The sequence below is a fragment of the Tetranychus urticae genome, chromosome 1, assembly GCF_039701765.1.
Source record: "Tetranychus urticae isolate SD_2017Ah chromosome 1, NJAU_TeUrti_SD_1.0, whole genome shotgun sequence".
NCBI classification, from domain to species: domain Eukaryota; kingdom Metazoa; phylum Arthropoda; class Arachnida; order Trombidiformes; family Tetranychidae; genus Tetranychus; species Tetranychus urticae.
The window spans coordinates 11,616,696-11,632,405 of record NC_142958.1 but is presented as its reverse complement, the minus strand read 5'-3'; the positions used below and the strand labels follow the sequence as shown (position 1 = coordinate 11,632,405).

Sequence of the window (15,710 nt, the reverse complement as noted above, 5' to 3'; positions counted from 1 at the left end):
TCGCACCATTTTGTGAGTTCTGTTGCTTGTTATTGCTTGGAATTTTACTCAAAATTTCATGTAATTGAATTATGTAACGTGACTCCAAATGATTTAATAACCATATAACAGTTGGTGCCTAATTAAGGAGGAGTTAAGGCTGTTTATAAAATAAAGTAATAAAATTTGAGCAGACAGTTGAACTATCTTCTTCAAGTTTTACACATTCATTTAAATAACTTACTGTAATTTACTTATTAAGGAACAAGAGTCTGTCTAATTGTCAAGTTAATCATGCCAAGTAAAATTCATTCAGTTGCTGGTCATCAATTTAAAGCTACTTTGCTTACTTCACCAACTTTCTGCTCCCATTGTGATGGATTCATTTTTGGTTTTGGGAAACAAGGATATCAATGTAAAGGTAAGATATTGAAATGAATCAATTCAATTTATAAGTGAATTTAATAATTTTTTATATTTCTTGCAATTTAAGGCTGCGTCTGTGTTGTACACAAAAGATGTCACAATGCTGTGAAAAATCAATGTAAAGTTGGAGAAAATGATCAGGTAAATTGAATTCTGAACATCAAATGTTCAGTTTATTGTATAATATATGACAAGTTTCTTGTGATCAGAAAATTGATCTTATACAACATTACTATTGTCTTTATCATCTGTATCAGGATTTGCTTAATGAGGATCAACAAGATGTTGGTGAATCTCATACATTTGAAGTTCGCACCTACTTGTCACCAACCTTCTGTAATCATTGTGGTTCAATATTGACTGGACTTGTCCATCAAGGCCTCAAATGCAAAGGTAAGTTGCCATCAAAAACAGTTTCACTTTAAAAATAAATCCAAAAATAGATAGTTGACAGATGAAATAGCTCTTATCTAATATCTGTAAACCAGCTCGGCATCAGTGGAAGGATTACGTCAGTAGATTATGTAACCTGTGGTGAAAAATTATGTTACAAATATTTTGATTGGAATTTATATTAAGTTTTATAGCTAAAAGCCTGAAATTTTCAGGAAATAGGGATCAGATTTGCGTCAATACTGGATTTAAATCTGAGATCGATCCGTATTATGGTTCAAAAGTTATCCAACATTTACGATTTTCGGAAATGATCGAAAATGCTCGTAAAATTCAACAAAAATTTCCAATAATTTTTCAAACTTACCCTGCGGGGCGTTTTAAAAGCATGAAGTTCTAAAATTAACAAAAATTGAAACTTTAAGGGTCGATCAAATAATTGTGTTAATTTTGGTCGATTTGTCATTCAGAATTCCGAGCAATTAACAAAAGAATGAAAAATAATCTCAAAAAATTCAATGCTAGCTATTTTGAAAGCCTCATGGTTAAGCTCAAATTTCAAATGAACGAGGCGGATTAGAAAGGATTATCTTACATACGAAAGAGCCTCTGATCCCTGGCTATCAATAGAGACCAACTTTGAAAATATTGATCAATTATATATTAAATAAACAAAGAATGAACAATTTGTAACATAATTTTTAACCACAGGTTAAATTGAAGTTCTGCCAGAACAGCCATAATTACATAATATACGCATGATTTAATCTCAACTGTAATATACAGTTCATAAAAAAAATAACAGCTCAAGGACTAAAATTTTGACTATTTTTACAACTTGCTAAGTTTTGAAAGAATTGATAAGAAATAAATTGAGCATTTGCTGTTCCATTGAGCTTGTTTAGAGATTCAGCTAATTTTCCTTTTTCTTATTTTTTCAGATTGTGGGGTGAATGTTCACAGAAAATGCAGCAAATATTTTCCCGTGAAATGTGAACATAATGCTTGATATTTCTGGCTACTTCAATGTGGTTTGTTAATGGCCAATTTGCGATATAAAACCTTTATAAATTATGCTGCATAAATGGTCAACCAATAATCCTCAATCAAAATTTTCTTTTGGATGTATTCAGAGAAAAATCAGTAAAACAGATTATACTGTTGGAAAATTGCATTTAACATTGATTTGTGCCATGTTACAAGAATTATCATTGAATTGTATTAATCGACTATTGATAAAAATAAAATTGCTTCAAGATAACTTCACAAAATACAATCTACTTTTTTGTATCAACACCTTTAACTAATCTTGAACTTGAAAAATCTCAGATCGTGAAATAATCGTGAAAAAATTTTGCTTTTGAAATTATTCGAATAAATATTAGTTTATCCTGTTTGCATAGCCTGAAAAGACTCTCCAGTGCAGAATTATAACAAAAAATAACATTAGATTTAATTAACTGACGTAATTTAATTTCCGCGCTGACAATACATACTGGGTGACAATTAAATGGTTAATTAAAGTAAGAGGCTGTAAAAATCGTATTTTCTATTCGATTTTCACCAAATTTTCAGGAATTGAAATTAAGCAAAAAGGAATTTAATTGGTCAAATTTTCCAAGTTGAAACCTTTACGAGCGACAACATGATGCAATAGGGGCTACAATGGGGATTTTTTTCACGGGGCTATTTCAACAATAACGTCTAGTGAAATAGATCAAATTCAATAGAGGAGTTCAAATTTTTTATCAGATAGCAAATCCGATGCATAACCGATGAGATGTGAATGAAAACGCGTTTCAGCACTTCAATTCAGATTCTAGCAAATTATTAATACTTCACAGATAGTGTCATGTGATAGCCCGTCAAATTTTGATCAATTGAATTCCTTTTGCCTTAATTTTAATTCTCAAAATTTGGTGAAAATCGAATAATAAATACGATTTTTACAGCCTCTTACTTTAGTTAACCATTTAATTGTCACCCAGTACCAGAAATTACCATAGAAATATCCTAAAATAACAACTTAACTGAATTCGCTGTACCAACATATTTTTATTGAACAAAATAAAACATGACAAGTCCATGTTTATCAATATTTCTTCACTTGTCCAGAATGGAATAGGTAGCATCTGATTTCGAATTCTGGAAAGGTGAGCTTTTTATCCTTTTGTGGCAGCGATCTCAAAATAAGCAGTGAACTTGCCAGGATTCCAATTCGAATTCAATCTATTGCAGAAATCTTGTATTGCACGCAAATATCGAGGTGCATGCAGGTTGTGACATTAGTGCATGATCAAAATTGTCAAAAAATGAGATTTTTCAGGTTTGTCGACAACAATCTACCTTCCGCGACAACGACAGTTAAAAGTTAAGTCAAAAGTTAGCAAACTCATAGACTATTCAACTTCAGAATCACTAGAAAAATTTGGATGGTATTCCGTAAGGTACTGCCAGTGCATTTACATTTCGCATTTCACGAATACCGAGCCCCTATAACCACGACGCAATACTTTACAACTTTATTTGTGTTCCAGTGTAATAATTTTAACATATTAAATTATTTTATTGATCACTCTTTGATTTTAAAGCTCTTTCCAATCATATTAGGTATTAGGTATGTACATTGTGATACGTTGTGATAATACCTAAAGAAGAATAAAGAATATATTGAGCTTTAATCTATTAATAGAATAATTTTCATGATGACCATAATCAAAATAAAATAAGAATTAACAATTTAAATCGATCAACTTTTTACCAATTGGGTTGAACATGATTTAATATTATTATCATATGGCTATTTTCAAACTAAAATTTCGATCAAGGAATTCATTTTTTCGAAGATTTAAATAAATTTTCGAAATTATTAGTTGATAGTTGGTTAACCGTCTGCAGTTAATAATAAAGGTTTGACAAGCCAGCAATATAAAGCATTATGTCAACATTTTATGGGAAAATATTTTCTGCCTTTTCTGCGAACATTTGCCCCACAATCTGGAAAAATAAGAAAAAGGAAAATTAGCTGAGTCTCTAAACAAGTTCTATGGAATAGCAAAAACCTCAAATTTCTTTCTTGTAAATTCTTTCAAATTCACAGAATAAGTTTTGGGTTGTTACTTGGTGAACAGGATATTATCGGTGGTACTGAACTACTTGTTTATTGTGTAGTAATTGGCGATCTGAAAGCAACTTGCGTCTTCAATGCGCTCAATCTACTGTTTTAATCTTTTCATTCACACCAGGCATTGTTTTCATGCGGATAAGAGTTATTTCATCGGTCAACTTTCAATTCTGGAATTTATTTTTCAATCTTACTGTTCTTGATGGAAAATTACCTTTGCATTTGAAGCCTTGATGAACAATTCCGCCCAATATTGAACCACAATTACAGACAATTGGTAACATGTAGGTGCGAGTATGAGATTTACCAATATCTTGTTGATCCTCATTAGGCAAATCCTGGCAAAGATAATTAAGCATATTATTAGGTTGTCCGGGCCAAAGTGGCGAAAGTTTGACCAAGATATTTTTGAATAGGAATTTCGTAGCTAACTCAAATTTCAGAATTTTATTAACAAATACCACAAAATTAATTTTGTGAAATTTCAGGCTGAAATTAACAATAATTAAAAAGTAATTAGAAAATTAGTGAAAAAATCAAAAATTGAAAATTTCACCTCATTGATCGAGTCTGTAGACTAAACCTCAAATGATAGATGCACGAAATTAACCCAAATTATTTGCCTAGCCTTCTTTCATCGAATTGTAATTTAATTTTCTCAACAAAACCAAACACTTTTATTTAATCATCAAAAAATATCAAAAATAGTAGACCCTTTGATTTTTTGGTATTTTCGTCAGCATAAAAAACGAATTTTTGATTTAAATTGTTCTAATTTTTTAACCAAATCATATAATTCTATTCTGTTAATTGTAAAATAATTAGCTATTCAGCTATCACTAACCGGAAATTAAGGAAAAAAATCATACCAATGCGAAATTAACAAAAATTTAGTTCCGCCATTTTTGCCCGGACAACCTAATAGTAATGTGTTTTCCGGTCATACACTCGCGAAACTTGTAATATTATACATCAATAAAAATAAACATTTAATGCTAGGAATTCAATTTACCTGATTAGTTTCTCCAAATTTACATCGACTTTTCACAGCAATGTGACACCTTTTGTGTACAACACAGAAACAACCTTCAATGAAAAGAAATAAAAAATTATTAAATTCACTTATAAAATGAATTTATTAATTCCCATATCTTACCTTTACATTGATATCCTTGTTTCCCAAGACCATAAATGAATCCATGACAATGAGAACAGAAGGTTGGTGAAGTAAGCAAAGTAGCTTTAAATTGATGACCAGCAACTGAATGAATTTTACTTGGCATGATTAACTTGACAATTAGATAGACCCTTGTTTGTTAATAAAGTGAATTACAATAGATTGAAAGGTTGTGTAAAACTAGAATAAGATGTGATTTGAAGCAGGAGCAACTGTCTGCTCAACTTTTATTGCTTAATAAACAGCTTTTGCAGACTCTGATTTCAGACTATAACAGGCTCAGCCATCTAGTGATGTTACAGTAAGAGCTGATATAATGAAACTCTCTTGGAATAGCTTAAATTTAGTCTAGATAATATCATGACATGATAATTGGCTAACCTTGATGCTCACTTGGTGAAGTTTATTGCGTTGTTATCAAATCACACATTGAATCCTATTTTATCGTCTGCAGTTATTAAATAATAGGATTATTCGTTATTTCGTCCAATATAGATCCGGTTCATTTAATTAACGGTGAAAACTAGTGAATCTCATCTCATCTATTGATTCCATTTCAAAAGTATTATTATTCGAACTTTATCTCTTTAGCTTTATCAATGTATTAAGATAAGGCAAAGTAATTACACTTTTCTAAACGAGTCTTTTCCATTCCCGGATCTAAAGTGTAATCATTGAAACCAATCTCTCATAATTGAGACAAAAAGAAAAAGGATTATAATCATGCAAAATCAGTTCGTCAATAAAACTATATGAGTTTCACTTCTTTCAGCTCATAGCTTCAACATCAACAACTCGACTATCCTGGGAAAGCAACTAATCGTTTCTTAGCCATTGCATTGGATGCGTAAGTAGTGCCAGTAATCACCAACTGCTTGAGTCTATTGTTTGCTTTCATTGATCGTTGCATAAACCTTTACATCTTTACTTCTTTTTTTCAGCTCTGGACATATGCATTCGATTTTGGGATTTCTGAGACTCTAATGGCTGCCGGTCATCAAGTGTATCCGGCTCATCGTGAACGGTACAGTTCTTTAGCTGAAAAAGGAGGAGTATCATTCATTCCGTTAGATGGAGATTTATTGCTGCTAGTATAGAGGAACTAATGATTATGTTTATTGATTGGCGTCACAACAGGCAAAATCTGTCACTGTCCTTTTGTCAATGATTTTTCATCAGAGAAACTTACCAACATAACTTATGCCGGTCATCACCAGAGTTGGAATCAATATGAAACTCATTTTCAAAATAACTAAATTCATAAATGTGGTCTCGAACTCGGGACAGGCCAGCGTTATCTCAACTCTACCCTTAACCCGCTGCTTTACACCAAATAATGCAAAAAATGACAACATCATCTATATAATAATACCACGCTTTGGAAGCTCATCAGTTATCAATCCTGAATCGGTGATATTTGGTATTCAAGAAAATTCGGTTTTATGCAGTTAAGTTCAACTGATAATTTTCGCGTTAAGTGCAGCTACCAGTGTAATCAATTTATAACATAACCTGTAAAATTGAAATTACAAAAATTACAATGTAATAACAGATACTCTAGACTATCGACTGCCAAATGGACTTGATTTTTTCAAATTTTTATCGTTTTGATTGATTATTTGTTGATTTCATTAAATGTTGATCACCAAGAAAATTATATCAAATTAAAGCTGAATTTTAACACATTAGGAAAAATCATAAGTTGAACTCAACTGCATAAAAACCGAACCTTATCAATTCCTGAAAAATCAATATTTCTAACCTTATTGATTGTCTCTTCATTTGCTTGTTAATCTGATCAACCTCAATGATTTCCCAGATTTGACCTGATGTTGATGACCAGAAACTGGGAAATCAACCAACATAAATATCCAGATCAGCCAGATCATTGACATTCACCTAAAGTTAATGGACAAATTAATTAAATTTACTGGTCAATCCATGTTAATTTCAGCATCGGGAATGGCATGGCTGCAACCAGCTGTTAATAGCCAATGATTTCAGGCACCTATTGACATTTAAAAATATGAAAGATTAATTGATTGATCAATAGTAGATGCAAATTGCATCAAAATTTATCAAAACTGTTTGCATAATAATAATCAATGAAACTGCCAATATTTGGTAATTTGCTTGTTTGCTTACTCAATTAACTGAATTTGAAAGTTATAACACTAATGTATTGCTGTTGATCAATAGTCTGACATTAGTAAAGGAGGTTTGATGTTATTAATTAAAACTACACTTAGAAGAGGATCAAATAGCTGTTGAAAGTGGATAATTAGCAATTTTCAATGCAATCAATAATGTTCAATAGCTTAAGCGCAAACAGATACAAGGACGGTAAAGAAAGGGTGAAAATGATTCAATGAAGAGTCAATTCAAGGTTAAGATGATTAATAGTGTTAAATTTGAATAGTACAAACTTTACTACATAACTCAACACGTAACTAAACTGTTTGCTTAACAATTAACCTGGTAATGACATTTACCTTGGTAATAACAATAACAAAATAATAAAAATAATAATACTGTTGATACTTGATGAAAAAAAACTGGAACTCATTTGAACATCGAAAGGAAAATTGATATTTCCTTTAACCTTTTTCTTCTTCTTCTTCCAATCATCACCTTATTTATCAACTTAACTCTCCCACCTTCATTGCTAGGCTCAAAATAAACTACCAGCAACAAAAAAGTTGTTTGTTGAACAAGAACCAGAAAAGAGCAAAACCCAAAATAAAACCAGAATTTATCGATAAATTTGGTCAGCTCAAAATGATTATTTCCAGGGTTAGATAAAATTAGAATAACTTACCCAGTAGATTCACTCAGATTTATAGTCGCCAGTTGTTCATTTTGATTAGTTCATTGTCCACTTGGTTAAGATTTAAGATCATTCAATCAAACGTCTGAAAATGTTTCAAATCAACATTTGTTTGCAGCCTTTAACAATAAACCTGTCGTCTTCATTTGAAGTATTATAAAATGTTTGAAAAAAGTGTTCTTTGTTACAAAGTGAACTCTGACATCAAAGATTAACTGATAAGATAGTAGCATTGGCAACCGATGTAACAAACTTAACCAAAGAGTAAAGTAAGCTACTCTTTGAAACTTGACGCAACTTTGTGTCTCTGATTCAACCAACACTCATCATAATCATCGAAATTTTTAACCGTTTTTGTACAAAAATTGATCGACTGTTCAGCTGTTTTGCTATGTTTAAATAACCATGATTGGTGGAGCGTTTGCATTGAAACGTAAACGTAAACGTGAATTGGAAGAAAAGCGAAATGGATCGGTTCAGGATTCAATTTTACCTGGTATTTTATCGTTTGGTCAACAATTTTATCCATCTGAAAACAGGTTAGAATCTGCCATTGTTTATTATGATAATCGCGGCATTGACAGTGCAAATTGTCGACGCAGAGAGGTTGGCAAAAACAACCGAGACTATGGATTAACCGTTGTGGCAATTTTCATTCTTGGAGCTGGCTTGTTGATTTTGCTGATCAGTTCAATCCTTTCTGGTTCTGTGACAACACCGATAACAACCATTGGTCTGACTTTAACTTCATTTGGCCTCTTCATTTTCATCATCAAATGTTTACTTTCCTCTTTTCTCGACAGACCAACTCACCAAAAGCTAAGTCCAGAGCAAAGTGAGGACGATTTGCACAAACCATCATCACCTTCATGGATTCAGATTCCCATCAACAGTGATTTACAGCATGAAAATTACAATCACCGTCACCACCAACATCATCATCATCACCTTCATCATAATCAAGTTCATAAACATGATAAAAATGGAAATGCAAAGCATAGTAAAGAGCCGAAATATCAATTGAGTGGAAGATTGACTGAGACCATGTCATCAATAATCCTCGACCCAAGCAAACTTAACAAGCAATCGCCAGGTTTAAATGCTGAGCAACCACCCTTTTTAATTAATCAACAATTAATTACTTCCCTGGCATCCTCTATTGATTCAACTTGTGAGGAGAATTATCATGATTCAGTTAATAAAAATTTGTCTCTCGGTGAATTGAAACAGACTGGTTCAGATGATATAAAACAAAGATCGAACAATACTTCGCCATCTTTCCAGCTTTTAACCCCAATCTCAATCAACGATGTTTAATTAAGAACTGTACATTAGATTTTAATCATGAAATGTGCCAACAAATATTTTCTTTAATTATAATGGTATAATTTTTTTGTTTTTAATACCGTGTGATTTGCCCAAGGATGAAATTATCTCAATAAAATCAACTTTTAGCGTTGCAATCTATGTCCTAATTTATTGAATCTCTCATGCATAATAAGAGATCATGGTTTAATTGATTTATTGAAATCTTAAAGACCATCTTAATTAAAATTTTAAATTTGTATCCTCTAGATGGCAGTGTTCAATTTCATTTAATTTCAAGTTAAAATGTGAAAATCTGACGAAAAGTAAATGCCACCAGATGGAGACGGTAAAAAATTGTACATAAGTTATTTGATGATTACAAGCAAGTTAGCTTACATAAGTTAGAGTTAAGAGGATGTTCTTTTTCTTTATTAAATCATTTTGGTCAACTATTAGTTGGCTTGATTTGGGTGTTTTGGCTAATATTTAAGCTTTTGTAGCTGTTTCGTTTTGTCATCTGGTCATATTGTTCATCATAAAGTGATCCACACTGGATTAACCGTTAATTATGTTCTCGTCACTCTAAATCAACATAAATATTGAATATTGACTATTAGATATTGCCTTGTGTTCAAACGGAAATATTCTTTAAATTTTTTACTGTGTTTTTCCTTCAAAGTTTATTTTCACCGCTCTCTCCTCTTTCTTCTAGCCAGACTTATTTTAAAATTTAACATCATGAATGACCAGGTTAATGATCAAAAAGTAAGTATCAATCATAATCTTATGAATATCGTTTATTAGCTGATCCCTTTTTTATATTTGTAATGTGAATCTTTGTTATTTTTACCGTTATGAAAAAAGCCTTGCAACTAATTGAATATCTCATTGTATCTTTTGATAGCCTGGAGATCACAGCTACCAGGAAAGGAATGGAGACCAATTTCACGAATCTCAGCAAAATGGTACAGAGCAACTATTCCCACAAATTTCGGAAACTCACGACGATCAACTTATTGACCAAAATCAATCAAAATCCGAAGAAGAACAACAAATATCACGCCAACAGTCATCTCAATTATCCTCATCATCTTCACCAATCTCATCATCAAGCACCGAGCAAAATAATACTAATCACCATTTTGCTCCAGTAAGTAGACTGTCATAGTTAATTATTATCAGTCTAACAACGACTCGAATCAAATGTCTAATGTTTATCTCTCTTTAAATTTTCAGAGAGCAAAACTTTTCGTAGGCCGTTTACCTGAAAACTGCTCCTCTAAGCATCTTGAAGATTTATTTTGCAAATACGGAACCGTAACTGAATGTGATGTTGTCGGTAGATACGGGTTTGTGGTAAGTATCCTCATGACAGGCTGTCAAATAACTTTCTTACACCCCCTCTCCTTCTCTCACTTTATGCATCAAATGTCACGCCTGTTTTTGGAACATTTTCTTCCTTCGAGAAATTCGTTTCCTCCATCTTATTTTCCCTTGAACCTCTCGTAATCATGAATCAGATTGATCACTTGATTTTCTCACCGTTTTTCTTTCCTTTCTCTTGCCTTCTATTTTCCCATTTTGAACCTTACCACTCTCTTATTTTTCTCTTTCGCTGAAAAAAACCCATTGCTGCTTTACCACCAACATCAAAAAACATCATCATCATTTTTGCACTGATGTTTAAAGCATATGAGCAAGCCTGAGGAAGCTGAAGAGTGTGTCAAAAAACTGAACAGATATTCTTTCATGGGATCCTTATTAACTGTGGAGGTACAAATTGTTTTTCTTTTTCATTTACATATTTCTTTCACTCTTAACGCCAAGAGAATTACTAGAATACTCCCTCTACCACTGAAAAACCACTACGCCACCATCATCATCCTCTTCACCTAATCACTCTTTCTTATCCTTTAATGAGATTATCCGATATTTGAACAAAAATTCACCGTCTTAATATGCGTATTTGATTACCCGGAAAGATATTTTCATCTTAGCGTTACCAAAAAATTATAAAAATGTCTATTCCCTCCTCACATTGGCATAAATCTGACCGTTAGAAAGGTTTGCGCCAAAAATAGACAAAAAAAGCTTGTTTACACCAATTCGTCCTAACATTTATCTTCTTCATCCATGGTCCCCTCCTCCGCAACAAACTAGAAAAAAATATATAACAGGGGGAAAGAAAGGTGTCGTATTTCCTCTTTACTTTCTCATCGTCTCTTTCATTTTTATCTTCTTAAATCATCCTTTTGCATTTTTCTATCTTCATCACTTTTTTTGCTCCTTCAACTTATATTTAAATACTTATTTCCCCCTTTTTTCTGGTTGCGTTGTGAAAAGAAGAGTGACTTACTTGATTAGTTTTCTCTAATATGTTTTTACTCTCCTAACCAATGCTTTATCCACTTCTTCTCTCCCTCCTTTTGCTATTTTTAGTTCTCCACGAGCAAAGTTCATCCTGAACCGGGAACATTAGGCCGAGCCAAAGGTATTTCTCGCATGAGTAAAGGTATCCGACCTCGAATCCATAATCACACTCCGTACCACCGTGAGCTTTACAATAACCATAGAGCAAGTGTCGGTCCACCACATTCAGTACCATTGCCACCACCGCATTCACATCCAGCACCAGTTGCACCACCTGGACGCTTATATGTAGGCTATTCTCAACCTTACTGCCCAGATAGTTATAGACCCTATGAAAGAGATATCTATTATGATTCAGATTATTATGGTAGAGACAGAGAGCGACATTACCCACCTATTGACCACAGAGCAACCGGAGTGGGTGGAAGTGTAACAGCAAATTATGATTTCGACAGTAGAGGATATTCACCACCTCCACCATCTCCCCTTGGACATCATCCAACCCCACATCATGCGCCTTATCCTATTTACTCTAGTCATCGAAGTTTACCAATTCGAGCTTATGAACGACCAGTAATCGACGAATCAATGCCCATGTATTCCGCCAGAGGCTCACCGATGACAACTCATAAGTGTCATTATCATAAATGTCATTATGATATGCACGTTAAACCATATCTAAATTGAAAACAAATTTTCACGAATAAATCACCAAACAAATGATAAGTATTTCATATCTGCCGATAAATGTCGCACAAACTACTGCTCGACGAAAAAAATGTAATTTATTTCATCGAATCAGCAAAACGAAATTGCATCTCACCAAGTCATTTTTTCAATCATAGTGTCAATCAACAAACCCTGTTAGATTGAATGTCATTAGTTAACTTTCAACAATTTACACAAACCCATTTAATTCTTGTGTATATCCTTCTCACCAAAATAATGCCAATCAATCAAGGTTTATTTTCTTTCTTCTACTCTTTCTCCTAAATCAACTCAACTTAAATGTTGACACTAATTCACCATGATTGTGATGAATCTCAATGGTTCCACCTCAATATAAACTTATAAATATATAAATACCGTTATATACAAATTAATATATATGCAAAAACAAAATTAACAGTTGTAAATGTAAGATCAATAATCACTGTCAGATCTTACTTTTTCAATTTACTTATTGGATAAATTTTCATTAAATATTTAATTAATGAGTAAAAAGCAATTCTTTTCTGTAAGCCTTCAAATTTTATTGTTTTGGGATTCTTCCAGAAGTTAACATTTTCTAGGTGACAAAGAAGTTGATTTTTTCAAAACAACAATCAACACATTCTCCAACAATTTATTCATATCAACATAATATGAATTTAATTGAGATTGACAACTTGACTCACATTTAGACTCTAATGAAAAAGTAATCCAAAACAATCAGACAAATTACTAATTAAACACAATCCTGTCATGAGATTATTAACCTCGAAATTATGACTGATAGAACTGTAATCAAATCAAACTATTTCTCTAATAGCCAATTTCGATGATTATGAGCTATTAACGACCTCCTGTCTCTTATTCAAAGAACTGTCTGAATTTTATTATAATGATTCCCTTAAAGTGCTTAACTTGAATGTTTATTTTCAAATAATTAGACAAGTTTTGACAATTTGATTTACAATTTTCAAAATGAGATCATTTCTGTTTATTGCAATTGTGACTATTGAAAGTGTTTTGAGAGATTATCATGAGGAAATCTGAATGTTTATTTGTTCTGTTCGGCTGCAAATAATTACAATGGGAATGATTACATTTCGTCTGTTTATGAAGTTAATTTTGATCATTGAGCATGTAAAAGTTGTAAAGGTTAAGCAAGCAATTTTTCCGTTAAATGATGATTTATGAAATTCAAGTTATTGAGCATTTATTTTTAGTCTAGCAGATAATCACTCATCTTATGTTTGAGTTAATTGAAAACGGCAATTCCATTGAATAGATGGAATTTTACAGAAAACTTCTTTACAGGAAAAAAAATGAGAAATAAATTCTTTCTAATTTTCTCTGTTAATTGCTCATCCATTATGAAACGGTTATTTATTGAAGATAAACGTGCAAATATCAAGCTCCGATTATTTTCTTAACAGTTTAACCAGGTGTAGAATAGAAGAAAAGAATAAGAATAAGAAAAGCGAAATGAGCATTTTACAAATGAACCATTTCTTGCGAGACCAAACAACATAACGAAATGATTTCCATGGATTAGACAGGCAAAAGAATGAATTTTCAGAACGTCTGTGAATAGATTAAGAGAGTAATTAATTAAAGTCAAAATAAGATCAATCAACACTTGAGTTGAACAGCAATACTTACTGAGGTTTATCAAGTGGATGAGGAGCTTCACGAGCTAATCCTACGGGATTAACATCAGCTTCTTCGCTGGTTAACAGTTCAAATTCAGCTTCCATTTTACCCTGAAAAAGGCAGAAAAATAGAGAGGTTAATAAATCATTGATCGATATAACATGAAGATTCACCAAATTGCCAAAAACCACAAAAACATCATTAGCTTTCAAAGTGTTTCTGAAAACGCTTAAAGAATGATTACAATCCATTAATAGTGAGGTAGAAAATAGCAGCTGAAGTATCGATAGTAATTTGAATGTTGTCAAAATGAAACAAAAAATCTATAAACATTGAGTAAAAAATTGTCAAAATTTAGTGTTAACTCTTCATCACATAATGTTGACAATTTGCAGATAAACAAATAACGATTAATTTTCAATTATTGTAATATACTTGGCAATAACAAATGAACAGAAAACAGACGAAAAGCTGACTTACTGTCAATTCATCTTTACCATCAGATAATTTTGCATAAAAAGGCCACCAACCTCGAACTCTCTTCTCTTTAAACAGATTGATTCGAGCCTTTTTTAAATCCTTTTGAAGTTCCGTTTCCTTTGACTCAAGCAAATTACCTAAATTACAATCTCTAGCTGTTCTTGATCCTCTGGGAAACTCCAATAGATTTAGATGAAGATACCCTAACAAATGATCACCAGAAGATGAATAACTCCAGACTTCCAGATTCAATCGACATGGCAATTTCACTTGAGTTGGATTAAGAGAATAAAAACGATCTCGATGTCTAGCCATGATAACACCATGATTGAAGGAAATCAAATCTAAACAGGAATCGCCAATTGAAATTGCCTTCACTAGTGAATGAGCGATAATGTACATCAGTTGATTGCGCCAACTTCGCATCTTGAATCCAACCCTTGATGTAAATATCAGACATTTTTTCTCCTGAAATACCTCGTGGTGATATATCCAGTGGACCAGGTCGGGGATCACTTGCTCTAAACAAGTCAACCCACATTTCAAGTTTTCCTTGAGCAACACCTGGTTTATCTGGTCGACATAGGGAACGAGTTTCAATATGTTCAGGGACAAGTTTGTAACCAAAAATTTCTCTCCGTGAATTAAGTACTCCTCATGCTAATTGTTCATCTTTATGAGGAATGTCATTTGAAGCTTGTTGATCATCTTGTTTACGAGTAAACAACACTTTACCAATCTTTATGTGCTTCTTTGCTATCACAAGATTAGTTATTTTCAAGTCACGACTTAATCTCGATAGTATTTGACTTTGTTCCAGTGATTCACGCAATTTACCTGGGCCAAAGTATTAATCAATGAATGAGTATAAATATTTGACATATTTACAAGTATTTCAAGTAACCTGATATTTGGTATGATCTCGATAAGCCACATGATGCTCTGTAAATGGAATAAAATCTATCTTCGAGATCAATTTTTGTCCGCCCAATCAGTTGACCAGATGAGAAAACATCGCGATCTTTCTTTGTTATCGTCAGTGTGGATTCATGAGGAAAAGTTGCTTCGAACTCATACAATCGTCCAAGTATTGGATCCAAAGAATTGGCCACAAATTTATCGAAATCGTTTATCTTTTTTGAACCAAGATTCAGGGTAAGATAAAGATCAGCTTTTTATTTGCATTTTGAGGCACAACATCATAAACACGCACGATATAAACACGAACAAGAACCTTTATCGGATCATTGTTAGTTAAATGTTCAACC

At 32.5% G+C, this 15,710-nt stretch overlaps 5 protein-coding genes across 6 annotated transcripts; 3 read left to right on the top strand and 2 right to left on the bottom strand.

Annotated features, from left to right (window-relative positions):
• Positions 1–187: 187 nt before the first annotated feature.
• LOC107361333 (calcium-dependent protein kinase C-like) lies at positions 188–2,059 on the top strand. Its single transcript, XM_015928149.3, has 4 exons — positions 188–400; positions 473–546; positions 663–798; positions 1,740–2,059. Exons 1-4 carry the CDS (start codon positions 274–276, stop codon positions 1,805–1,807), a joined length of 405 nt encoding a protein of 134 aa, XP_015783635.1. The 5' UTR covers positions 188–273; the 3' UTR covers positions 1,808–2,059.
• Positions 2,060–3,457: 1,398 nt separating this feature from the next.
• Positions 3,458–5,293, bottom strand: LOC107361334 (calcium-dependent protein kinase C-like). Its single transcript, XM_015928151.3, has 4 exons — positions 5,079–5,293; positions 4,935–5,008; positions 4,137–4,260; positions 3,458–3,795 (listed from the first exon to the last, which is right to left on the bottom strand). The coding sequence occupies exons 1-4, from the start codon at positions 5,203–5,205 to the stop codon at positions 3,740–3,742; spliced, it is 381 nt and encodes a 126-aa protein (XP_015783637.1). The 5' UTR covers positions 5,206–5,293; the 3' UTR covers positions 3,458–3,739.
• A 2,904-nt stretch (positions 5,294–8,197) lies between these two features.
• Positions 8,198–9,389, top strand: LOC107361332 (uncharacterized). Its single transcript, XM_089266029.1, has 2 exons — positions 8,198–8,465; positions 8,730–9,389. Exons 1-2 carry the CDS (start codon positions 8,332–8,334, stop codon positions 9,241–9,243), a joined length of 648 nt encoding a protein of 215 aa, XP_089122155.1. The 5' UTR covers positions 8,198–8,331; the 3' UTR covers positions 9,244–9,389.
• A 244-nt stretch (positions 9,390–9,633) lies between these two features.
• On the top strand, positions 9,634–12,828 carry LOC107361321 (uncharacterized). 2 transcript variants are annotated; one of them, XM_015928135.3, is made up of 5 exons: positions 9,634–9,999; positions 10,139–10,384; positions 10,471–10,590; positions 10,924–11,007; positions 11,674–12,828. In XM_015928135.3, exons 1-5 carry the CDS (start codon positions 9,973–9,975, stop codon positions 12,289–12,291), a joined length of 1,095 nt encoding a protein of 364 aa, XP_015783621.1. In that variant the 5' UTR covers positions 9,634–9,972; the 3' UTR covers positions 12,292–12,828. The 2 variants fall into 2 exon arrangements, with proteins under 2 accessions (XP_015783621.1, XP_015783622.1); XM_015928136.3 differs by lacking the exon at positions 10,924–11,007.
• Positions 12,829–13,508: 680 nt separating this feature from the next.
• On the bottom strand, positions 13,509–14,757 carry LOC149094579 (otoferlin-like). The gene is made up of 3 exons (XM_089270247.1): positions 14,443–14,757; positions 13,972–14,072; positions 13,509–13,893 (listed from the first exon to the last, which is right to left on the bottom strand). The coding sequence occupies exons 1-3, from the start codon at positions 14,755–14,757 to the stop codon at positions 13,731–13,733; spliced, it is 579 nt and encodes a 192-aa protein (XP_089126373.1). The 3' UTR covers positions 13,509–13,730.
• Between the last annotated feature and the right edge of the window lie 953 nt (positions 14,758–15,710).